At 46.0% G+C, this 25,464-nt stretch overlaps 4 protein-coding genes across 10 annotated transcripts in view; 2 read left to right on the top strand and 2 right to left on the bottom strand.

Annotated features, from left to right (window-relative positions):
- Positions 1-49: 49 nt before the first annotated feature.
- Positions 50-2,744, bottom strand: si:dkey-197c15.6 (putative nuclease HARBI1). The gene is made up of 2 exons (XM_061810464.1): positions 1,519-2,744; positions 50-725 (listed from the first exon to the last, which is right to left on the bottom strand). Exons 1-2 carry the CDS (start codon positions 2,282-2,284, stop codon positions 334-336), a joined length of 1,158 nt encoding a protein of 385 aa, XP_061666448.1. The 5' UTR covers positions 2,285-2,744; the 3' UTR covers positions 50-333.
- A 519-nt stretch (positions 2,745-3,263) lies between these two features.
- Positions 3,264-5,116, bottom strand: pigp (phosphatidylinositol glycan anchor biosynthesis, class P). 2 transcript variants are annotated; one of them, XM_061810474.1, is made up of 5 exons: positions 4,974-5,116; positions 4,280-4,374; positions 4,128-4,200; positions 3,939-4,057; positions 3,264-3,855 (listed from the first exon to the last, which is right to left on the bottom strand). In XM_061810474.1, exons 2-5 carry the CDS (start codon positions 4,359-4,361, stop codon positions 3,740-3,742), a joined length of 390 nt encoding a protein of 129 aa, XP_061666458.1. In that variant the 5' UTR covers positions 4,362-4,374; positions 4,974-5,116; the 3' UTR covers positions 3,264-3,739. The 2 variants fall into 2 exon arrangements, with proteins under 2 accessions (XP_061666458.1, XP_061666457.1); XM_061810473.1 differs by having other exon boundaries at positions 4,280-4,371; positions 4,974-5,088.
- Positions 5,117-5,255: 139 nt separating this feature from the next.
- Positions 5,256-9,207, top strand: rexo4 (REX4 homolog, 3'-5' exonuclease). Its single transcript, XM_061810463.1, has 8 exons — positions 5,256-5,747; positions 5,914-6,212; positions 6,293-6,436; positions 6,540-6,733; positions 6,814-6,902; positions 6,982-7,056; positions 7,160-7,234; positions 8,694-9,207. Exons 1-8 carry the CDS (start codon positions 5,532-5,534, stop codon positions 8,847-8,849), a joined length of 1,248 nt encoding a protein of 415 aa, XP_061666447.1. The 5' UTR covers positions 5,256-5,531; the 3' UTR covers positions 8,850-9,207.
- Positions 9,208-18,588: 9,381 nt separating this feature from the next.
- kcnc3b (potassium voltage-gated channel, Shaw-related subfamily, member 3b) overlaps positions 18,589-25,464 on the top strand; it is a 30,650-nt gene continuing 23,774 nt past the window's right edge. For 4 of the 6 annotated variants that reach the window (XM_061810452.1, XM_061810451.1, XM_061810454.1 and 1 more), the window contains exon 1: positions 21,090-21,710. In XM_061810452.1, the coding sequence (XP_061666436.1) occupies positions 21,090-21,710 (621 nt within the window). Of the gene's footprint in view, positions 18,609-21,089; positions 21,711-25,464 lie in introns of those variants that run through there. The other 2 variants (XM_061810455.1, XM_061810456.1) reach the window with 1 other exon arrangement.

Below are 25,464 nucleotides of genomic sequence, written 5' to 3'. Positions count from 1 at the left end.
TTTGATGTATTTGTTTTCATGTTTATGAATAACACTCCAGACGACCAAAGACTGTTAAAAAAATATTCTCTTGACTGCGTTTTTGTAACATAGAAAAAAGATTAAATATTTAATAATAGCACATAATGTATACCCAAAGGGTTGATTGAGCTGGCTTGCATGAACCTGAGATCCAATATAATTTTTGTTTTTACAAAAAAGGGTTGGATATTTGTGTATTGTCTGTACAGCTATGCCCGAAATCCTTTTGCTGTCACATGAACGGAGAAATGTCGTACTTCCTGTACAGAATAAAAAAAAAAAAAAAAGAAAAAAAAACAAACATTGTCACTTTCATTCCGGTTCCTCATGAATAGGAATAACCGTGAAGTGATAGTCGATGAGTTCCTGTCGGGCTTTCAGGGCATCCCGGCAGATCTCCGCCGGGCCCGTGCGCGGGTTGCTCGGCTGGGAGTCGACGAACGTCTCCTGCCCGGGCGGCAGGGAGACCGAGAACTTTTTGGCTATGTTGTGCAGGACGCAGCAGGACTTGATGACGTTGCTCAGCCTGTGCTGGGCGAAGCCGAGGTGAGTCAAGCACCTGAATCGCCACTTGAGGGAGCGCAGCGTCGTCCGCGTCACCTCGTGGATCTTGGAGTGGGCCGCGTTGAAGTTCCTCTGCGCTTCGTCTTCGGGTTCCGACACGGGGGTCAGGACGCGCTTGCTCAGGTCGTAGCCGTCCCCTGCTGTAATAATAATTACAAAAAAATTGCAATCAATCGGACATCCCAGTGCAAACGACTTATTTACAATTCAGGGCTACAAGAACTAAATACTAATAGGGCGGAACAGTGGATCAGCTAGGAAAGCATTGGGCTCAGTTCTGAGGACCCGGGTTCGATCCCAGCCCCGACAAAATCATTTTCACGCATTATGTCCTTCAGTATATCAAAATATTTAAGTGTTTTAATCTGATTCTGGTTTTTGGGGCGATCTAAGAAAAGCCAAGTACCCTCTTGCAGCCAGCGTCCCATTTTTGGTACGAGATTATAAATGAGTAAAGCTATCATATAACTTCACCATAAACGAAAATGAAGTGTTATTTCCTTGATTGCGGCCTGTTAGGAGACTTTTATCTCAATAAGGCAAAAAAATTGCCACCCTCCCCATGAATCGGTTAAATATATGAAATGGCTCCCGGGCCATAGTTTGGACAGCAATGTTATATATAAATAAACGCAAATAATGTCCCTAACCACCCAAATAAGGTTTATAAATATGTATCAGTTCCATATGATGCCACCACAGCACCACTTCAAACCTTTTTTTTTTTTTTTTACATCAAGAGAGTTCCATTACACAAGATTGTGGCAAGGCACCACTTTTCTTTTAGATTGGGGTTTAGTTCGAGCACAAAAACTCCAAAATTGTTTTTCTTTAAAGCTATAATGAAGTTTCAAATGTTTTTTTTCCTCCTATTTTGTGGACCCTGGCCAATGGTGTGACTCTCCAGCAGGAATCAGTACTCCACATCCTTACCGATCACCCAATATTGTCCGTAGAGTTGTTCTTCGATCTCTCGCCCCCGGAACGACGCGGCCCACAAGTCCTGCTCGCAGGTCCCGCCCGCGCAGCACTGATCCACGCTCAGGATGTTCCCGTCCAGGTCGCAAATCATCTGGCTGACCACGGAGGCGTAGCCCAGCGAGTTGACGCACAACTCGAACTCCCCTTGGCTGATCTTGAAGTGAGCCGGGGCCAGCAGCCCCAGCACGTCCGGGATGCCGCAGAAGTCCTCCACCATGTGGGCCATGTCAATCTTGGCCCTGCGCGTCAGCGGGAACGAGATGAACTGGTCCGACATGCCGGCCACCACCTCGGACACGGTGAACACGATGTCCTCGCAGTCAGTCTTCAGGTTGAAGCGTTTCATGAGGGCGGCCGAGTGGGAGCCGCGGGCGTAGAAGTTGAGCGTCACCATGATCATGGCGTCCAGCGACAGAGCGGTCAGCAGGAACTTCTTCATGCGGACGCGAATGATGTCGGCGATGAACTCGAGGCAAGCGCGCGTGAGGTGGAACAACTCGAACAAAGTGGCGTCGTCGTAACAGTCGAAACAGCTCCGGGACGACTGCGACTCCAGCTCCTCGTCGTGGCCCAGGAGCTCCGCCTGGACCGCGAACCACACCGGCAAAGGGTCCGACATCTCTCCGCCGCTACGACAACCCGAAAAGCCAACCAAAACAACACATCGAGATGACAATGGCGGCGACGGCGAGTTCCGGATAAGAGCCTTGTTGACCATTGACAGCGTCCGGTGCTTTTTAAATTCCTATTAGCGCCTCCGTCTGGACGGGGGTGGTACATTCGCCCTACGGTTTTGAACAAACCTTTACTTTTTTTTTAACACGTTTCATTAGTGCCTAGTCACAAAACTTGTTTTGTATGTATCGTCTATTCTGAGCAAGAAAAAAAAACAACAACACACAGACACACACACACACAGAACCACCTTAACCCTCCCCAAAATAACGTACTTCAATCAAAATATATATTTGCGTGTTCCCCATCCCACACTCAAGCAATCAATTTGTTCTCAGTGCAGAGTACACACGTTTATCAGTCTTTATTTGTAAATACAACATGGTATTGTGTTAAATTAATTTTGGACCGCAGTGTAATTATATTTGGCCCGCGAGGCAATTTCAAATTAAGGCCTGAATGGTTGTTTTATTCATAGTTATGTTTATTTTTTATTTTCAAATTTATTAGCCTGTGTAAGAATGTAATTTTGACATTCATCTCAGAAGGCTGCAAGCAGAAAAGAGACATTAAATTTGATTTAATATGCCATTGATGTTTTTTCAATTATTATTACTAGTACTACTACTTTTGTTATTATTAGTAGTATTATTAGCAACTCGATTTTGCACGCCTGTACTTTTAAGTTATATCAGCCTTGCTTGTTCAATATTCATTGTTAAATCAAAACTTGTTTGATTCCACTTTAAAAGGTTCATTTGTTCAACCTTATCCCGCGGCTTTGTTCAATTTAAAATTTTGGCCCACTGTGAATTTGAGTTTGACACCCCCGTCTTAGTGCTTTATGTATCGCATTTTTTTCAAAAGATGTTTCAAGTCCCCTGCAGCCCTGCCTTTCACCAGTAGAGGTCCCTACTACTGGTGCCAGTTCAGTCATCCCTAAAAAGCTTCCTTTGCCCAACTACTTCAACTCTGTACCTACAGAAGTACATACTTATGTACCAAAAAAATAGTCCAAGAGCTTCTTCAAAATCTTTATTTATTTGAGACACATTATTGGAACACTTATGTTTCATAATTTGAATATCTAATTTCCCAACTTCCACTGCACTCGTGTAGTTTTCTGCCCTCACATTCCCCCCAAAAATGCACGTCACGTTCATGGAAGACTAACTTGTCCCATTGGTGTGAGTGTGTAGTAGTGCTTGCTTGTCTATGTGTGCCTTGCCTCCTGCCCACATGCGACCTGAAAAACAAACCCTTTTAAAAAATAATAATGATGAAACATGTAAAAAACAAACAAACCTGATCAGTCATATTTTCAAAGTAAGACAGTTTGCATTCAAATGCATTAAACAAAAAGTAAAAACAAGGTATGAACAAGGAAACGAAAGATTTTGAAACATTTTGTATCCATTGCACGATTATAGTCATTTAATAATAACCTTCACACGTTCACCCATTTTATCAATCATACCCCAAAACAAAAGATGGTTGTTTACAACTGAGGCGACAAGTAGAACATTTTGTTGACGTCGCTGATGGGAACGTCCTTCAGTCTCGGTATTTGACCCTTTTGAGCGACTTCGCTCCTCTGGCCTCGTGCAAACCCATCTGAAATATTTCCATTGGACGGCAAAGGCTGTTTTATTATATTTGTTTATTCAAATTCAAAACCCAAGTAGGTAGGTGCATACCCGTGACGTTGTCCAGAGAGTCGAGTGGTGCTGTATTGTACATGTTGATTCCGAATAGCAACACCACACAGGTGGTTAGCGCGACCAGCAGGTAGATTGGCGCGGCGAGGGCCCAATATCTACGAGACACGCGCCGAGTTACAAATAACAATTGCACGGAAAATAACTTGAAATGGAATAGCTGCTTACTTTTGCGGCCAGTAAGTGAGTCCGACGGAATGAAGCCACTCCTCTGGTATGTACGCCCACACGCAATACAAAACTTGGGAGGAATTCAGAAAATAAATGTCAGCAAACACTTGGATTGTGACACTGAAACTGAGAATTAATAAGAAACTTACAGAAGCCAAACTGAGAGCCGAGAAACAGAACAAAGCCGTAAATGGCTCTCTCGGGTAAAGGAGAGGGAGTGTTTTCCACCATGATCTGAAAACTACTGGAGATGTTTAGTTAAAACAATGTAAAATGACAAATTTAACTTAATAAAAACATGATTTGAATTCATGAAAATACGGCCATTTATTTAAAATGAATCAGAATACGCTATATCGGCCAAGTATATTAAAATACACAAGGAAAGCGCAACAACAAAGTGGCACTATGAAAAAATACATACAAATAGGATATAAAAAAGTACTTTTAAGTATTTGAGCAATGAAAAGGTAACATTAATGTGGCAATGGTGATGCATTTGCAGAAAAATAATGTAAATAATGACAGGTGTTGGAATGTCTCCCGCATTTAATGTGCGTTGTTAAAAAAAAATCTAAATCGAGAAAGCACATTACTGCATGACGCTTGACTCAATAAATATATGCAACTCCAACCCATCTTTGATCCCACAAAAATAATAAATCTACACTCTTGCGATGCGACGTTATACGGAAATTAAGTTGATCCCATAGCAGCTCGACATAAAATTAGTATGAAATTAAAGTATAGCTGGGTTACACAACCAACCAAAGCAAAAACTTAGACCTGCAATACGCAACTCTATTAAAATAAACCAAAAATTTGAAAAAAATCAAAACAAACCTGTCTTATTTTACATATTTGTCGTATTGTTGACAGTACTGTAATTTTATCGCTCGATTACTTTAGCCTACATTTGTCCGTCCAACTTTCATGCCGGCGGGAAACAGTTGTCAAAACTGTAGTCGTTATTTACAATCCAACAAAACACTGTACAAAAATATTTTCAGTTTTCTGATCCTATGAACGCAATAAAAAATAATTATTTATAAAATAATAAATTTGATTTTCTATTATCGGCTATTCACCGCTGGAAGCGTGTTTGTCTCGCTTGGGTTTTTGTCCATGTCGACTATATTTGCCGGTTACGCCAAGCGGAAATCACTTTTTGTGCGTGGTGTTGCGCATGGCTTAATATTCTTATTAATAACGTGACATTTGTCCATGCAGAAAACTCGCGAATGCAAACATTTTATCCGCTTTGACGTGTTTATCTTTCACTTCACACGACAAACGCAACATTACAAGAGCGTCAAAGAAACCTCCACATGACGTTGAAGCGACGGCAACCGCGTGGATGCTAACCAACTTCTCATTGAAATCGATTCACACAAAATTCGAATGAAAGTTGTTGTGATGTCGAAGGTGAAGCCGAAGAAAAAGAAGCAGCTCGCTTCCGAAGCCGGAAAAGACAATTCTGAGAAAAAGAAAAAGAAGTACTGGATGCGAATGAAGTTCAAAAAGAAAGCCAAGGAGGAAAAGAAGGCCCCATGTCAGCTCTTAGGACCTCCAAAAGATGCCAAACTTTTTTCTTCCAACTGGAAAGCATTACAAGAGGTAAACATATTCCATTAATATGTATTTCTTAATGGCCCTGGGAAGTCTTCAAAAGGGACAGTGAGAGTTATGTCCTCCACCTTTCACATTTTCTATAACATTTTCATATTTAAGGGTTTATTATGCCACCATATGTCACGATCCACATTTTCATTCCTGCCCACAGATTTTAAAGTCCAGTCAGATGACTGCAGTTGAGCCCACGACCACACAACAGCAACCTAACGGTCCGCTGCAAGAAAAGAAAACCAAAGCATCCAAAAATGTACACCAGAACACGGTCTCCTCCAGTAAAACTGATTCAGAACAAAAAGTCAAACGTAAAAGTGTTGACTCTCAAGCTAAAATTCCCGGTGTGGACACAAAACAGTCAGCTGGATTTAAAAGAAAAAACACGTATAAAGCAAACGGCGAGCAAGCAGCCAAGAAGAAGAAAGTGGAGGCGACGGAGTCCAAACCTACAGAGTGAGTATGCAACATTTTGACATTTTTTTTAAAAAATTTAAACGCAAACAGTGTTCTGTGATTGTTTTGTGCGCTTGCAGGCAGGACATTTGGTTTGATGACGTGGACCCCGATGACATCGAGGTGACCGTGGGGCCCGAGGCAGCAGAGATCGTGAGGAAAAGGCAAGGCGTTCACAAGGAAGACACGCAAAGCATGCTGGTCAAAGAGAAGGCTTTCCAGGGGTGAGTTGCGCCCCAAAAAACTTTGCCCGTCTTACCAATCAGAAGCCGCGTTTACGCAGCCCGGTTCCGAATGATTGCAAACGCCGTCCTTGTCTTCCGTCAGCCTGACCAGGTCCGTCGCCATCGACTGCGAGATGGTGGGCGTCGGTCCCAGCGGCGAGGACAGCATCTTGGCACGCGTGTCCGTCGTCAACCAGTTCGGGAAGTGCGTCTACGACAAGTTCGTCAAGCCCAGCGAGAAGGTGACCGACTACAGGACGGCTGTCAGCGGCATCCGGCCGCAGGACATCAAAGACGGTCAGTGAGCTTGGACCGCGCTTTGGAGGATTAGTGAAAAAAAATTAATAAGACACTGAAATTGTTATTTAACGTTCCAGGAGAGGACGTATCGACCGTGCGTAAGGAAGTTGCCGAGATCCTGAAGGGAAGAATCGTGGTTGGCCACGCCCTGCAGAATGACTTCAAGGTCGGAGTGTTGTACAGTATTTAGATTAATTTTCATCTCTGGATCCTCACGATCGCTATTTCGTTGTCCTTTGTTTTAGATTTTGCTCCTGGATCACCCCAAAAAGAAAATCCGAGACACCCAGAAGTATAAACCCTTCAAGAAGACCGTTGAGGTACTGGTGCTGCAGATCCATGCCACCCAAGACGGGGAATCTTGTCCTCATTGCTAGACACGATGTCAAAACATTTTTTTTTTTTTTTTTTTTTACATTTCAGACGAACCGACCTTCGCTGAAAGTACTCTGTAAAAAAATACTCAACGTCAATGTCCAGCAGGGCGAACATTCCTCTGTAAGTTCACAAATTCTGCTTCAACGCTAATTGCGTCAAAATTATAAATTATGCATGTTCTGCACCAAAGTACTTTATTATTCCACCTATTTTTGCAGTTCTCTTTCTTCTTTCATGACTTCAAAATATGTACCGTAATTCCCGGCCTACAGATCGCGCCTGGTTACGAGCCTCACCGGGTACATTTGTATGGGAAATACCATTTGGTACATACATACACCGCAGCTGTGTAAAAGCCACAAGTGCCCACATTGAAACACGAGATCTTTACAAAGAAAGACGGTACACAGGAAGACTTTAATGCTAGCGCCGCGCTAAAGCTAGTGCTAACGCTAACAGGGCTGGTTAAAATAAAACTTACCGGAAAATATCACTGAGACACGCCAGTAACAGGAGCAACATGCTAGTACAGCGCTAGCGCAGCGCTAACAGGGCCGGTAAAGGTCACTTTCTCGGCACATATGTTCCACCGGTCTCACTCTTACCTTTTCCGATCAAGTGCAACCTTTGCGGCCGTTAGAAAAAAAAAAAAGCATAAATTAGCTGCATCACCACATAAACCGCAGGGTTGAAAGGATGTGAAAAAAGTCGTGGCTTGTAGCCTGGGAATTATGGTACCTCATTCAGGACACATTTGGAACAAATTTGGTCATTTCCAAAACGTCTCCTTTTCCCACACGCAGCTTTAAAATTTGACCCATCCTTGCATATTTCACAACTGATTGAAACCATTCCAAGTTTAAAATGAATTATCACAAATTATGCCATCAACCTGTTCTCAATCGTGCAGTAAACACCTCTGAACACAAACGGACATGTTTTTTTGGGCAGAGGATAAAGAATATATGCCTGAATGTCGTCATAGTGTCTGTCTATATGTGTTGCCATTCTATTTGTGTTTTCAACATCTTTTGCTTCCAAGGTTGTAACGCCGCCACGTTTTCACCAAGTCTCTCTTATTCGACAATTCAATTACCGTAATTCCCGGTTGACAGCACGCACCATGCTGTAAGCCTCACCATGTACATTTGTAAAGGAAATACCATTTGGTACATACAAAGCCGCAAGTGCCCAGATTGAAACCCACATTCATACACGAGATATTTACAAATTAAGATGGTACACAGAAAGAGTTTAACGCTAGTGCAGCGCTAGCGCTAACGGCGCCCTAACGCTAGTGCCGCGCTAAACTGACGCCAAACAATTTTTTTTCTTTTTTGGGGGCAAAGGATAAAATATACATGCCTGAATGTCATCATAGTGTCTGTCTACGTGTTGGCGTTGTATTTGTGTTCCGACACACTTTGCTTCCGAGGTTGTAACGCCGCCGCATTTTCGCCACATCTCACCTTCCATCCGACAATTCAATGAATTTGCCATCTTTTCACTTCAATCTAGTTGTCACTGTGGCGTTAGCGCTGACGTCTGAATACATTTTTTCGCACTGAAACTGTTCCAGGTCCAAGACGCGCAGGCCACCATGCGGCTGTACACGCTGGTGAAGAAACAGTGGGAGGCCGACATCAAAAACAGCGCGGACAAGAAGAGCGAAAAGCGCAAGCCCAAGTCCTCCAAGAGCGCCGGCAAGCGTCGTGTCGCAGGTTTGTCCTTTTAAGGTGAAAGAGATCCTTCAACGAAGATTCTTCTTATTAACTCCTTGGAACCCAAAAGTGACTGATAAAAACATAAATAAATCAGCAACTGAGCAATAACTCCATCTTCAGTGCAGGAAAACAAGGCGGACAAAATGCGTGGACTGGAACAGAACGGCATTCTGGGATAAATTCCATATTTGTACATCCCGAGTATTTGCATAAATATCCGGAGCGTTCCATGTTCTACATTTCGACGCATTTCGGTGAGCCGCTAATCTCCTTTGATGGCTGTGAATTTGTGAAATGTTTTCCCTCGTGTGTCAAACGTGGTTTGCACGGGAAATGTACAGTTTGAATAAAATATAAATATAAAGTCAACGTAGTGGAAAGATATTTTACTCATAAACCAAAGTGGGGGGGGGGGGGGGGGGGCTTCCGGGGGGATTAATATCACAGGGGTGAAAACAGATCCTTCAAAAGGCCTCCAGTTGATTTCCTCCATCTTGGCGCATTCCTGCATCATGCAAATATGTAACGCTGAGATTTTGCGCCAGTTGCGAAAGAAGAGAACAATGGAGGTCACCCAGCATTTTGAGTTTTTCCCCTCTTTGACGACGACTCTCATTTCGTGACAATAAACCCCCAGCCCCGGTGGAGCAAGCAACAAACTAACCCCCGTGCGTCTGGCTCCGCCCATTTTCGGTACCGCACCGCGATGGAAGGAAGCCAAGTGCGGTACGTCAAATGGCGATTGGTTATTCAGACACCTTTTTACATTGGATGCACAGTCAAAAATGTCAACGTTCTATTTTTATCGCAGTCAAGGAAGCAAGCAGCCCCCCCCCCTTTCCCCCCTCCCTTCCCCACTCCTGGAATGCATTAATTCCACTTTGATTTATGCGCCAACGTGATTTACGGCCTTACGGCTGATGGAAAACTGCAGACCGCAGACTTGGAGCTCCGAGAGATGATACCGACGCTTTTCGCCTCAAGGAAATCAAAACATTTAGAATTTTTGGTTGTTGTCGTAATTTTCATTTGACTCGGGAATGTCACCGCAGCTGTGTTTTATGCTTGTTGTGCAATTTTCTTAGTATTTTTTTAACTCTCCGAGGAATTGCCAAATGTGTTTGCTTCCTCCAAGTGGACAGAGACGTTTTTTCCTCCACGTTCACAAGTGGGCTGATTTTATTTTGGTGGCGTTAGCATGATTTTTCTTTCTTTTCCTGACCACCCGAAATGAAAGTGCCGCTCATTTCCCCGCTCAAGCGTGAGCTGCACGGCTGTTGACTGATGCTGGCGCTTGAGTATGAAGCCGGTTGGCGCATTCAGTATTTATGCGGCTTGATGAACAAACGCAGTCGGCTACTTAGGTCGCAGTTGCGGCGTTGCCTCCGTAAGTGCCGATGGACAACCTCCCCCCCTCTCCCCTGTGAATGGTCTGACCTTAAAAAAACTCCCCATCCAAGTCTTTAATATTTGTCCATTATGTTTGTTGCACCTGTGTCTGTTAAAATCAAATATTTGGAACACATTAATGATTCCACGCAAATGAAATGGGGGCTGCCGATGCATATGTTTGGATGATGCAAATTTTAGCAGTTGTACTAAAGGCCTCACATCCCGAAAACATCCAGCTCATGTTTATTGAACGACAACTCTTAAGATGTAGAGATGAAAATTGCTCGTTCACTTTGAAGCGTTTTTTGCGGAGTCCTTTCTTCCTTAAACGCTCCTATCCTGCCGTGCCGTTAGAATCGGATCAACACGTTCCCTCCGTTGTCTTCTCCTCAGCCTATTTCACGTCCATATCGGCGGGAGAAGACACCAGGCTACTTCCTGTTAGGTTGCTTAGCAACTCGCGCCAAATACGTGTGAGCTTGTGCCATCCTGCGTTATGGCCTCTTGCAAAAACTGCAGCCTGTAAGTGTCATAAGTGGTATTGCTTTTTGTGCCATCTGTAGGCGATTACAGTATAGTGTGACCCTTTTGGGCCTGGGGGGTGCATTGTATTTTTTTTTTTTAAAGATCATTACCAGTGCACATGACACCTGCATTCATATCATTTAGTGCAAATGTTACTCTTATTTAAGCAAAAAAAGCATTTTTATCACCTCAAACCTGACCTTGTTTTACCTGCCCCCCCCCCTGCAGAATCTCAACTACTGCAAACTATTTTTTAAGACCCCCACCCCCCACCCCCTCCAAACTTTCCCCTAATGAGCTTCTGCTGTCCGACTTGACATGTACAAGCAAGCTGTTTAAGCCTCATAGACAGCCCCATTTAACAATCGCACAAGCTGCTCTGCACTAATAGTCAACGCACAACTCGACACATCTCGCCGTGCCTCCTTGGCTCATCTTTTCTCTGGATGCACTTGCGGCCACACGCACACTTTTGTCCTCCTGCAGCTACTGTAATTTTCATGAGATTATACGAAGCACTCACTCTTGGACTTTCCCGCTAACAAGTGCATTAGCAACTTATTTAGTCTCTTTATTTAGATTGTGGCACACGCAGTTCTGAAGTCCCCGGGTTCAACCCACCTGTGTGGAGTTTGAATTTTCTCGCCATGCCTGTGTGGGTTTTCTCCGGGCACTCCGGTTTCCTCCCACATCCCAAAAACATGCAACACTAGGACACTCTAAATTGCCCCTAGGTGTGATTGTGACTGCGGCTCTTTGTCTCTATGTGCCCAGCGATTGGCTGGCAACCAGTTCAGGGTGTACCCCGCCTCCTGCCCGTTGACAGCTGGGAAAGGCTCGAGCACTCCCTGTGACCCTTGTGAGGATAAGCGCCCCAAAAAATGGATGGATGTTTATATTGTGTGGACTGTGATGTCATACTGAAAAATATTCGTAATATGTTGCCCCACGCTCGGGGAGCTAAGTGTATTAGCAAAATATTAGGAACATGTCTCATCCACCGGCCGCAGTATTGTTTCAATTTTTACAACCTACACTGGTATCTTGCCATCCATTTTCTTTGCCGCTTATCCTCACGAGGGTCGCTGGGAGTGCTGGAGCCTATCCCAGCCCTCAACGGGCAGGAGGTGCGGCACACCCTGATCTGGTTGCCAGCCAATCGCAGGGCACATGGAGGCAAACAGCCGCACTCACAATCACACCTAGGGGCAATTTAGAGTGTCCAATTAATGTTGCATGTTTTTGGAATGTGGGAGCAAATCAGAGTGCCCGGAGAAAACCTACGCAGGCACGGGGTGAACATGCAAACTCCACACAGGCGGGGCTGGGATTGAACCCAGGTCCCCAGAACTGTGAGGCCAACGCTTTTCAAATTCCCCCCCATTCAAATAAAATGCAATTCCATCGATTTCAGCCATCCGGCTTCCTAGGCCACCATACTTTTTTTTGGGGGGGAGGGCGGTGAAAAAGGAAAAACAGCACTAACATATAGCAATGCTATGTAATAGCATAATAAATGAGAATTAGGCCTACTGCAGGTAAAATGACACCAAGTGATTTAAAAAAAATTATCATTTTAAACAAAACTACTCCTAACCAGTTATACAATCTTATCAAGAAGATACTAAAACAAAATGCTAGAAGCATGTGAAATGCTCCCTTGGCAAGAAAAATGATCTTGGCAGGCAAAGAACAACAAGAGTCATTTTTTTTTTTAAATTTAATTTTTTGCCTTCATTTGAGATATTTGGCTCGATTTGAGTGTTTGCAATGTGCCACATGACTGCTGATGTCAACGCCGGGAACCTGTAGACAAAATGGTGTTTGTGCATCCATCCTGAGAGAGAGAGCAAGAGAGAGAGAGAGAGAGAGAGAGAGAGAGAGAGAGAGAGAACCCAATTGCACAGATGGCAATTCATCAACGCAAACCTTCCACGGAGCTCTCTCTCTCTCTCTCTCTCTCTCTCTCTCTCTCTCTCTCTCTCTTCTCTCTCTCTCTCTCTCTCTCTCTCTCTCTCTCTCTCTCTCTCCGTCCCCTCCCTCTGTCGCGCGTGTGTTTTTCCATTTCATTTATGTATCAATTTGCGTATTTTTTTTTCTCTCCCCCGTAACCCCTCGCGTACGGACCAAGTTTAACGCGTGAGCGGGTTCCTCCCACCCTTGTGTCTCGGGGTCTAATCCGCCCACATGTATCGTCTGTGGCAGGGTTAAAAAAAAAAAAAAAAAAGGAACTAGTGCAGGAGGTGACGCTCCTCTAAAGGAACACAGAGAGGGGGACAAGGCAAAGAGATCTGGGCTGCATCTCCATTGAAACATTCGGCAAGAAGCGAGACGGGCTGAATGGTCGTCGGCTGTTAATTATTTATATTTATGCAATAACACTTAAAAAAAAAAACGTGATCGATTGCAAAACAAAAAGAAAAGGAGGCAGTTCTCAGGGTGTTTTTTTTTTTCTTTCTTCCTCCTGCCCTCCTCTGTCATCCAAGTAACCAATCTGCATTCAAATCGCGACTGGGAAAAAACCCTAAAAAAAAAAAAAAAGGAAAGGAAAACTCACCCCCCAAAAAATGAATCATCTGAACGCGTGCGAGCGACTGGATTGTGTGTGAAATCCTCCCGGCTAACAAGAACCAGAAAACTACGCGGTGATTGATCTTTTTTTTTTTTTTCCCTTCTTCTGCTTTTCTCGTGCGTGTTTGGCGCACGCAACCTGCCGGAGCCGAGTGAGTATTGACCGTGTCCGTGGGTCGCGCGCGCGGTTGCATGTGTCCCAATTGCTGCTTATTAGCGCGATCTGCGTCGCGATCTCAGCCCGCATTCAACAAGTCGCGTTTTGTCCTTGCGTGATGTGCTCCGATCCCCGCTATCGCAGTTGCACAGTCGTGACGTGCGATATGAATCTATATATATATAAAATAATCATAAAATAGAAACAACAACCTTTATTGCTCATGGCATCATCACCAATGGTGGGTGTTTCCCCATCTTCCTCACGCTGCAGATGTGCATGCTTCCTGCACTCTTGAGTCTGCATGCTTTTGCTGAATGTGTGGGTGCGCATGGATGTGTGCGCGTGTGCGTGCGTGTGTGTGTGTGTGTGTCAAGGCCTGGGAGGGAGGTTTGATAAACTAAACACAAGCCGACGTGGACATGCAGTGCCACGGTGGCGGTTAAATGTCTAGACTTGCTCTCTCACACACGCACCATCACCTCCACCTCCGGCAACTTGCTCCATCTTCTGCATTCCGCAGCATCACACACACACGCGCACTGACGCCAAGTCTCCAGTTTCATAACGCCCCTCGCTTCCTTCCTTCCGTCACTTCCCGCCTGCCAACCGGCTCCGTCGTCCTCGTTCCCGTAAGGCTCCCGCTCGCCTCTCTTTCCTCCATTTGCTCCCCACCCCTCCGCTCTCGTACACACACACACACACGCACGCACTCACGGGTCCTGCATTATAAATCTACAGCTGGTGCTATTTTTAGACTGAGGGTAACCCAGAACCCCCAAAAGCCCACCTGGGGGAGGGATGCTGTGGCTGAAAAGGATGCAAAAAAAAAAAGAAATAAAAGGGAGTGATGAGAGGCAGAGCGTGTGGCTCCACTTGTGAGATTCGGAGGTGGGATGTTTGTGGATGTTGGCGTTGTCTCCGCGTGGCTCCGTCGTCCGCCTTGGAAAACCCTTCAAATCCTTGACCTTGACGTTAACCTTTCATCCCCGGTCCACCGTCGGTTGTCATCTCTCGTCCGCCGCCGCCGGCCGTAAATCGTCCTTGACTCATCCCTCGCTTCCGCCCGTCCTCTTTGTCTCGTGGGTCAGAAATAGGCTGCATTACCAGTCCATTTGGAGCCCTTCAGGGATCATCTATACTAATGTAACGCATAGGGCTAATTGCTGGATGATGATGATGGCAAAAAATATATAAATCCTTGAGAAAAAAATCTAATGTCAAAGGCACACAATCATTACGACAATAACGAAATCTTGCACCCCAAGCATACCGCCATTTTTTCCCGTGTGTGGTCCTTTTAAAGATACAAACTCCACTAATTCCCACCGTAGGTCTAATTACTGGACTCCATGGTAACCATACTTTAGTTTTGTTAGTGTACAATGTATTATATAGTAAATAAGTCTCAAAACTTAAGCGTGATGAGAACAGGAGCCCCCCCCCCATCCCTACATTTGTCACATACTGGAAATAATTGTGTTGTAAAGAAAAGGACCCTAACCCTAACCCTATGCACCTGTGTTAAAATGTCATTTTTTGTGATATTATAAAGATTAATCGCTTCAAAACATTTTCCACCATGAACCATTTCAACCCAATTAAAAATTAGTTTTTTTAAAATGTTTTTGAGAGGCTTATCAAACAAAGAACTGAGAAAAATGTGGCTGCAAAAGTGTGCACACCCTGTAGTAATTACATGTCTCTGCTGTGAACCAATAATATTCAAACTCATGTTAAATGGGAGTCAGCACACACCTGCCACCATTGAAAGTGCCTCTGATTCACCTCAAATGGTTCTAGTAGGCTTTTCTTGCCATTCTTTGCTAATTAGCAGAATGAGTGTCATTTCAAACTGTTCGTAATTACCTTCACCTTGTCTCAGACAAAAGAAAAATAATAAAACCTCCCAAACCCGTGAGAAAATAGCAGTCGGTGTCGGGCTGAATTGTCAGCAAAATCCTACTAGAAGGTTCTGAATTTTATTAGGGGTGAATCAGAGGAACTTTAAATGGCGGCCGGTGTATGCTGGCTCCCATTTGAACGTGACCGGATATTTACGAACACAGCTACGTTGCGGTTATGAGGGTGTTCACACTTGTGCAACCACAGAATTTGACTTGCTCATTTGTTACTTCCCTTTTTTTCCTCCCATTGAGTTCTTTTAGCTCACAATAATGGTGGGAAATGTTTTGAAACTTTCTTTTTCTTTACATAACAAAATCCTGGCATTTCAAGAAGGGTGTGTACACTTTTTATACCCACTGAACAGTCTAGTAGTGCTCAATAGATATATGTGACCACCATCCAATGTAATGTTTATACTGCAGCAGTCATGTCTGCAAAAAAAAGTATATTAGGTGTCCATATTGGCAAATCTTAATGACAATAACTATAATAAAGAGATTATTTATTGGAAAATGAAAACTATCTGAACTAAAAGCCCGGCAAAGAGCGATTTTTTTTTGGGGGGGGGGTGTGCACCCTGCATAAATTTTTTTCCAACTATTATGAAGCATATTCAGGGCAATACTGAGTATGACGTCACATTAATATGTAAAAAAAAAAAAAAAGTAGTACAAGTCCAAGAAAACAGCACATTTGTGTCTGTTCTTGTTATTATGACTTATTATTTTTTGTTGCCCCATTTGTACTGACTCCTCCAAGGCTGCTCTGACCTTTCAGCGTAATCATGAACATCTACCCCTCCCCATGAAAAAAATAAAATAAAATATAATAATGGAATCATTTGGAATCTTTATTAAAAATATATATATTTTAGAGAGATTATAGATTGGATATAAATTTAACGTGCTCTCTGTGAAAAGTTTCGGTCCATTTGATTTACTTCAAAGTCAAAATGTGCGTATTCTGATATGTATTTAAGTACAAAAGTCAATTTCTGCTGTCAAGGATCTACAATACCAGTTTTGATAATTTGGCACAACAATAAAAAAAAAATGGAATAGACAACTACTTTGATCATCATTTAAATGTTTTGAGTGAAATTATTGATACAACGTCAAGACACATCAATGACGTGTTGAGCAGGAGGGCTTCTGTGTGCTGACCACGAGGATCAAGACCCCCCCCAGGGATGTGCGTGCTTTGATGTGTTTGGACTGTTTGCCCCCCCGGGGGGAGGGCCTCCGCGGTGGATTGAGTGGAGGAGCGTGCCATTTCCTTTCTGCTTGCTTAATTGATTGCCTGTTTCATTCATGTCGTGGGAATTGGCCACAGGCGAGTTTTGTTATGATAAGGGACACCTTTTTTTTTTTTGAGGGGGGGGGGTGGGTGGATATTTTTTTTAAACTCTCTTTACATGAATTACTTTTTTTTTTCAGTTTTAAATGAATTTTCTAGCTAGAGTGATGGACGACACCTCAGTTAAGGGGAAGGAGGGGGTTCGACCGCAGTGGCTGCATGCAGTACCCCAATCCTACCTGTGGAGGGCTCCTGTGCATTGATGGGGGACGATGCAGAGATGAGGAAAAGAGGAAGGAGGGAGGGAGGGAAGCGATCTGGATGGAACAGCACGACGCCTTGTGGTTACATCCTTTGATGGGTGGAAGGGATGCGGGTGGGGTGGGGGGTGTCGCATATTACCCTGCAAGCCCCCCTCCGGGTGCCATGTTTGTCTATTTTACACGCTTATTTTCTTTCCTCCTCTTATTTCTGGTCCTCACCGTTTTCGGCCCCTTTCCCAGGTGGATTCTCTCTTTTTCGACACATTCCCGATCATGTCCTTTTCTCCTTCTCATGTTCCCCCACCCGCCTCCCCCTACTCACTTCCTGTCCCCTCCCTCTGTGATTGGTAAAGGTTTTTGCTTTTCCTGCCAACAGCCAGGTTGGTTCTGCATAGTCAGCACTCTTCCGAATGCGCTCTCTCTCTTTCTCTCTCTCTCTCTTTCTCTATCACCCCCCCTCTGCTCCCCTCCCCTGACACTCAATGCATCCCATAATCCCATGGCCCCCATACCTCTTTTTCGCCACTGCAGATTTTTTCCTTCTACATATTAGCACATCTTCATGCCGAAGTTTTATTATTATTATTATTATTATTATTATTATTATTATTATTATGCCCGCCCCTCACCCCACCCTTTGGCCAGAGTTGGTTTCTGATTGCGCGTTCGCCCAGGTGAGCGCACCACTCGGCCGGAGGTGGGTGAGGGGCTGGCGCAGGACGGGCTGGCCGAGTCGGGAAATGCTGCAGGAGAAACAGAGCGGGAGAGAGAAAGAGAGAGAGAGAAAGTGAGAGAGAGAGAGAGAGAGAGAGAGAGAGAGAGAGGCCCCCCACACACATCCGCACCACCTCCAGTTTAAGCCTTTTTCCAATGCGCCTCCTTTCTCACCTCCACGCTTTTTAGCCTTCCTCCATTTTACAGCTCATACCTGTCATCCCTCCCTTTGCTTTATTTTTATTTTTTTCCTCAGACGACCGAGGCTTGCTTACATCACGCTGCTCTTGCCAGCTAAGATTCCCTCCGAAAAAAATAAATAAAAAAGATGTCTTGCCACTCCAAATGTAGCTATTTAAATCCAGCCTACATTTGAACTCCCAACTTAAAGCGTAAGCAATCAATAAACGCGACCACATATGACACCAGGAGGGGCAACGAAAAGCATTGAACCGCAGTTACAGACTTGCGGCTGACCGGGTAATAAAATATTCAGCAGGTGACCGAATAAAACAACTGCTGGTTACCCATCAGATTGTTAAAAAAGTGCAATAAAAGTCAAATCCGTCGATGAGATGACAAAAGTGGAAGCGGGAGCTCTCCGCGGTGCTGAAATCCATCCCCGCAACACAAGCACTGGTCAGACTAATTAGAATTAACAACACGCTTCTGTGTGACTCTTTTTTTTTTTAGTTGTTCTTATGAACATTTTGTTGCAAATTTCAGCCGACAAAAGGCATGCAGTGCAGGTCTCTGCTGCAAAGTATCCCAACGTACCTGATTTTAGGCTCGTCTCCACGGAACTGCAAAAGAACCCATCGAATAGCACAAAAGGAACCAAACAAACAAAAACAAATCTTGCGCCACCCAACTTAAGTTGTTCCTTGAGGAGATAAAATAAGCAGGGCATTGCTGCACTGTCCCATGAGAAAGTTGACCTCAAAGTGGGGGAAGATTCGCAGGAGGGAGGGGAGGGGGGACGGGCGATGATGATCAGAACGAAGAAGAAAAGTGCACAGGGGGGGAGTCGAAATAGTCTCGATTCTCGCTCCTTAACGGCGATTCCTGTATGCGCAATGTGCGAGCGAGCGAGGCAGGGAAAGTGCAGGTGAGAGAGGAGTCGTAAGTGGGAAGGGAGTGGGGTGCGGGGGGGGGGGTCGCAAGGGAGGAGTGGGGTGTGTGTGGTTATTACTATCATTATTTTTATGATGTTTGAAGCGAGGAAAGGTCAGCGTGGATGCGCACAGCTTTCTCTTTGGCGAGCGGCGGCGCGTGTCGCGCGTGGGGGCGAAAGCTGTGACCTCTCTTGGAAGTATGTGTGTGTGTTGTGTGTGAGTGTGTGTAGTTGTGTGCACGTGCGTGTTTACTGCATCCCAATTCATTCACATCTATAGTGCACTCCCGTCCCTCCGTGTCTTCCCTCCATTACGGAGGAGCATTAAAACACTGCAGCTGCATATAGTCAGCATGCTGCATTCACTGATTCCCTTTTGCCCCCCCCCACCCGCCACATATGCACTTCCCTAGCTTTCCTCATGCCCTTTCCCGTCCAACCATCTATTAAACTCTGGGATTTATAGCCTCCTCATCTGCTTTTTCTTCTTCTTCATTTTTTTTAGCATTTCTTCTGCTAACCTGCCTATTCGTTCCACACCATGAGGCAGGAAGTGACATAATTGTGCGTTGCGTGAATTTAAAGTGTGTGTGTGTGTTAATTGCCTCCCAGGAGTGTATGTAGCGTGTCCGGGCTTATTACAGTACACACACACACACACACACACACACACACACACACACACACACACACACACACACACACACACACATACGTGGTGCTGCAGCACCTCACGTCAGAATTGCGTTGAGGATGAGGAGCGATGTGTGTGTGTGTCTGTTTCCTCTCTAGTTTTGCACTCTTTTCTCCCCACTCACCCCCCCCCCCCCCACTAGCGTGTCCGTGCCGGGTGGGGGTAGATGGTGCACATCTCACAGTGGCCTAATTAGGGAAAGGATTTGAATGAGCGCCGACTTGAGCATCAGTCGGATCAATTTAGAGATTGCAGCATAAATGGGGGGAGGGGCGGGGGCCTAACGGCGCCGGGCAATTAAGTGACTCCATCATGAACAATGCTTGAGGACGTATAGAGAAGGGCTGGCTAAAGTATGGCCTCGGGGTCTGAAAACGATCCGCTCTGTTCTTTAATCTGGCCCGCCAAGCGTTATCAAGAGTTGTGTAATATTTGTTGCATTGATTGAACACCCCCCTTGCCTCAATAAAAATGTATTCATTAAAATCTTTAATCATGTCGCTACATACAGTAAATGATACAATCTCACTTTTGTGTGATCCGGCTTTCGACATTTACTTCTCAGTTTTGGGATGCTGCTTAATTTTTGCACAATTGAGAATGAAATGAAACTGTACATAAAACAAGTTTATACAGTGTCACAGCTGCCTACTTGCTTCATTTCCAACTTTCTTCTTCTTTTCCTTTCGGGTTGTCCCGTTAAGGGGTCACCACAGCATGTCATCTTTTTCCGTCTAAGCCTATCTCGTGCATTTTCCTCTCTAACACCCAACTGTCCTCATGTCCTCCCTCACAACATCCATCAACCTTTTCTTTGGTCTTCCTCTCTCTCGCTCTTTTGCCTGGCAGCTCCATCCTCAGCACCCTTCTCCCAATACACTCACTCTCTCGCCTCTGGATATATCCAAAACCATCAAAGTCTGCTCTCTCGAATCTTGTCTCCAAAACATCCAACTTTGTCTGTCCCTCTAATGAGCTCATTTCTAATCCTATCCAACCTGCTCACTCCGAGCGAGAACCTCAACATCTTCATTTCTGCTATCTCAAATTCTGCTTCCTGTTGTTTCTTCAGCGGCGCCGTCTCTAATCCGTACATCATGGCCGCCCTCACCCCCGTTTTCTAAACCTTGCCCTTCATCCTAGCCGAGACTCGTCTGTCGCATAGAAACATTCCCAACTTTGTCATTTTAAAATGTTTAAAATGCTTCCAATTTCGCCACACTATTAAAAGTGAAGACAATCTGGAATTTTTATCCACAAAAATAATAATAAACGCACGAGATTTGCGTACGAGGGCCACGTACAATGTCATGACGGGCCGGATCTGGCCCCCGGGCCTTGAGTTTGCCCCGTGTGTTTCCCATCAAAAACAGACAAATGAAGCTCCTCCTCTTTTGTCCCCCACTGCGCATAATGACAAGGTTATTTATTTGGTGACCTTTTCCATCTTCACGTGCCACTTTCCATCATTGATAATCCACATGCCGCTAAAATGCTTCTCTTTCTCCCTCTCTCTCTCTCTCTCTCTCTTTCTCTCTCTCTTCCCGCAGACTCCTCCTCCCACCTCCCTCCAGTTGCTCTCATCTTGTCCCTCCCCCCCCCCTCCTCCGGTCCTCTATGCTCAGTTCGGTGTGTGTATCCTCTTTCAAAGGGCGCAAGGGTGGGAACAAGTCGTCCAACAAAGCATGTTACAGCGCAGACATGACTTGTCCGTCGGAAAGCGAGAAAATCGTGATAAACTGCGGCGGGGTGCGCCATGAGACGTACCGGAGCACCCTGAAGACCCTGCCCGGCACCCGCTTGTCGTGGCTGACCGAGCCGGACGCCTTCAGCAACTTCGACTACGACCCCAAATTGGACGAGTTCTTCTTTGACCGCCACCCGTCCGTCTTCTCCTTCATCCTCAACTACTACCGCACGGGCAAGCTGCACTGTCCCAACGACGTGTGCGGCCCCCTGTTCGAGGAGGAGCTCGCCTTCTGGGGCATCGACGAGACCGACGTGGAGGCGTGCTGCTGGATGAACTACCGCCAGCATCGGGACGCCGAGGAGGCGCTGGACAGCTTCGAGACCCCCGAGCCGGACGCGCCCGACGACGACCCGGCCCTGGGGGGCGCCGACGGGGACCTGAAAAGATTGTGCATGCAGGAGGACGCCCGGAGGGCTGGCTGGTGGAAAACCTGGCAGCCCAAAATATGGGCGCTCTTCGAGGACCCCTACTCGTCCAAATACGCCCGGGTGAGTTGACCCCACCGGCCCCCCTCCTGTAGCTTGTAACTTTTTCCCAAAGTTATGCACATACGGTATCGGCTGCATCCCTGTTGCTACCTGCGTGCGTTGCGTTGCGTTTGCATTGCAGAATATAGACTTTGTTACGGTGAATAATTCATGCCGATAGGAAGAGGCGGCTATATCTGTTCGCCGCACATCAAAACTCTTCATGCCGCATTCGCTCCCAAACGCGTCGCCGTCCGTTCGAATGCCCTCCTTTTTTTTTCCCTCTCCCCCTTTTCTTTGCGACGCAGAGATTTGGCCGAGTTGTTGCAGCAGAGAGCCTCTCGTCTTTTCTCACGTTTGCCCTTGGTGCTGCTCCACTTGTTTTTGACAGACCCCCACCCGCCCCCACCGCCTCCCCCGTCCCATTTGAACGCAACATGACTGTTACGCACACGCTCCCTGACTTTTACGCGCAACTTTTCCTCTGTCGTGTGTCTGCAAATACATAATAATGCGCTTTTTAGATTGATCATGCATGTGCAAGACCGGTTGGTGCAGTAGAGTTTAATGCTTCTTTGCTGCATTTTCAACCCCCCCCCCCAGCCCCCCCCAAATCAACTGCAATGGGAATTTGATCATCCTAGTCCAGGACACACAATTCCAAGCCATGTCTAATAAAAAAACATATTACACATATTAGTGTCGCCCGTACAGCTTCTCAAGAGCGAAGTTCCGATGCAATGACGGACAGCTCACTCAAATCAAGTCGCCCGATTCGCGACCCGTGAGAGGATACCGCCGAGCCGGGCTCAACCGTCGAGTTAATCCGAGCGTTGGATTTTGCGTCCCGTCGGAAAGCGCTCAACTCAAATACCAATTTATGCCCGTAATGTTCTTTCCGAGTGCTGCAAGTCCTCCAAAGGTTCATACGAGTAAAAATGCGAGCAGTTCCACACAGTGAGCGGCGTCACGTGCGCGTTGCGGGCAAGTTTCCCAATCCGACGGCTGGAATTGTTGCAAAATGTTTAAAATGAATATCGAGTGTGTAGCGGAGGCGACGTCGGCTATACATATTCATCGAAGTTGTGTGTGTGCGCAGTGCAGGTGTAGTCGTCATGTGCGCGTTTCATGTGTCCCAGCTCCAATCCGCCAGCGTCAAACGGCGATGTGACCCAAATGACTTTTTCTCCCCACCTCCCCCTGCGGTGTTCGCGTTTTTCCGACACAACAGAACCTTTTCGGTCCGGAGAGACGCAAATGACGCGGCGAGAGGCGATGGAGAGGAGGAGATGTTGAGAGGCGGGGGGGGGGGGGGGGGGGGATACAAAGGGACAGATGAAAAGCAGATGAGAGGAAATCAATGCAGAAAGGACGAGAGGAGGAATAAGGGCGATGAATCAAACAAATCAATGTCTTCGTTTGGGCGACTTCATTTCTCATCCCGTGTTTTGTCGTCTACTTTCGCCGTAGCAGCACGTAGACGCACACACACGCGCCGGTGGTATCTATGCTGGCTTTTCTGCTGCAGTAGATGCTGGAGAGAGGAGGGGGGGGGGGGGGAAAGCACTGGAGAAAGAGAAAAGAGGTGCAGCGGGTGCTGGTGGTGTTGCTGGTGGTGCTGGTAGGGGTGGAGGGGGGGGGGGGGGGGTGGGAGCAGATAGGCAGAGCGAGAGGGAAATGGAGAAGCGGTGAGAGAGCGGAGACGGTGGGAAAATGGAGTGAAGGGGGGTGCGTGTGGGGGGGGGGGGAGCCCACGAGGTAGGAAAGGGGAGCGAAACAAGGGAGGACGTGACACGTGTGATGAGAGCGGGTGGGGGGTGGGGTGGGATTGGGGGCTTGTCTTTGCATCTTCGATTATCTCCGAAGCCGTCCAACCCCCCCCCCCCTGAATGCCTGCCTGCGTATCGATTGATATTTCATTGATTGTATTCTTTCTTTGTGTGCGTGTGTATGTTTTTTTTTTTTTCCATTTTTTAATTTAAAAAAAAATATATATTCACATCAGCTCTCGAGCAGCAGCTGCTTTCTTTCCTCAGGACTGCAACACGCGTCCCTGTTTCTCCTCCAGCAGCGGTTGTAGTGTGCACTTCCGTTATCGTTTGACGCCGTTATTGATCCACTCGCTGCTTTGCATACGTCAAACCGCTCGATGCAGTTTGGCTGTTTTGGAAAATAAACCGATAACAACAAGCGATAATAAAACGAGAAATTGTTCCAGCGGCGGCGGCACGGTGGAGCAGCTTGGTAAAGCGTTGGCCTCGCAGTTCTGAGGTCCCGGGTTCGATCCCGGACCCGCCTGTGTGGAGTTTGCGTGTTCTCCCCGTGCCTGCGTGGCTTTTCTCCGGGCACTCCGGTTTCCTCCCACATCCCCAAAAACATGCAACATTAATTGGACACTCTAAATTGCCAATAGGTGTGATTACAAGTGCGGCTGTTTGTCTCGATGTGCCCTGCGATTGGCTAGCAAGCAGTTCAGGGCGTACCCCTTCTCCTGCCCGGTGACACTTGGGATAGGCTCCAGCATTCCCGCCACCCTCATGAGGATAAGCGTCTCAGAAAATGGACGAATGGATTGTTCTAGGGGCCAGAAATGCAGTAATTCTGTCACCCTGGTGAGGATAAGCAGTACAGAAAATGGATGGTTGGTGTATAGTTGAGATTTGGTCAATCATATACGAACAAAATTGAGCTTTTCTGTTTGATCGTGAAATTTGTCACATCTTTTTTGACTTGACAAGTTACGAAATGTTTTTTTTTGTCAGGTACGCAAATTAGCTCCGATGGTGCCGTTAGCATTAAGCTAACCCCGGTCGTAACGATCCATCCAATGTACCGGAGCTCAATTGAGGAATAATCCAGCGGTTGCGGTCAGGTCGCCATTTGCCAGATCGGTTTTGAATAAAGTTGTGGCTGACTTTCGAGGAGCAACACCGGATGCCCTCGGAAGGTCACAGCAGGCACCGCAGCGGTTTGGGTCCCCGGTCGCGTCGCGTCGGAGAGCACATTGCTGCCGTAAACGCAAATTCGACACCCCGACCGCTTCCGCTCGGACGCGCTGTCCGTCCCCTGATAGAAAACCACTGTGGTGGACAGAAAAAAATGAAAAGAAAAAAAAAAAAGATGCATTGGCAGGTGAACAGCGAGACAAGGGGAAAGGCAAGATCACCTTGGAGAGGATTTTGTCAACACAGCTCGAGGGGAGAGAGTTTAAATACGCTGTGTCTGGCAAACACTTAAATTTATTTCCAGTTGAATCAGAGATCAGAATCAGAATCAGTTTTAATGGCCAAGTCATGATATTCAATGAAAGAGTCAAATATTTGCTGTTTTCGGATAAAAGTCAGATTGCCTTGAATTCATCCATCCATCCATTTTCTTTGCCGCTTATCCTCACTTGAAAAAAAAAAAAGGAATTACAATGCATATTTTATTCCACACTGAGGAACTTTGATACATAAACAAGACATATCTGTCCAGTTATTCGGATTGTTGGTGCTGACTTTGCCAGCAAACCTCTGTTGATTCCCCATTTGTACGAATCCTGAAATTGTTTAGATGCCATTATCGTGTGCCCCAATTGCCCCCCCCGCCCCCAAGGCGACAATTGGCTGCAATCGCCGCTTCTTTCTCCGGAAAACTACTTGAGATGGACTCAGTATTGCCCTCTGCTGGTGACTGCCAGACATGCTAAACTGTCATTCCGGGCTGCAGCTATCGGTCATTTTTCCATCCATCTATTTTCTCTGCCGCTTATCCTCACGAGGGTCGCACTGAG

This window comes from Syngnathoides biaculeatus, chromosome 22, assembly GCF_019802595.1.
Source record: "Syngnathoides biaculeatus isolate LvHL_M chromosome 22, ASM1980259v1, whole genome shotgun sequence".
Classification (NCBI taxonomy): Eukaryota; Metazoa; Chordata; class Actinopteri; order Syngnathiformes; family Syngnathidae; genus Syngnathoides; species Syngnathoides biaculeatus.
This window is presented reverse-complemented; position numbering and strand designations above follow the sequence as displayed.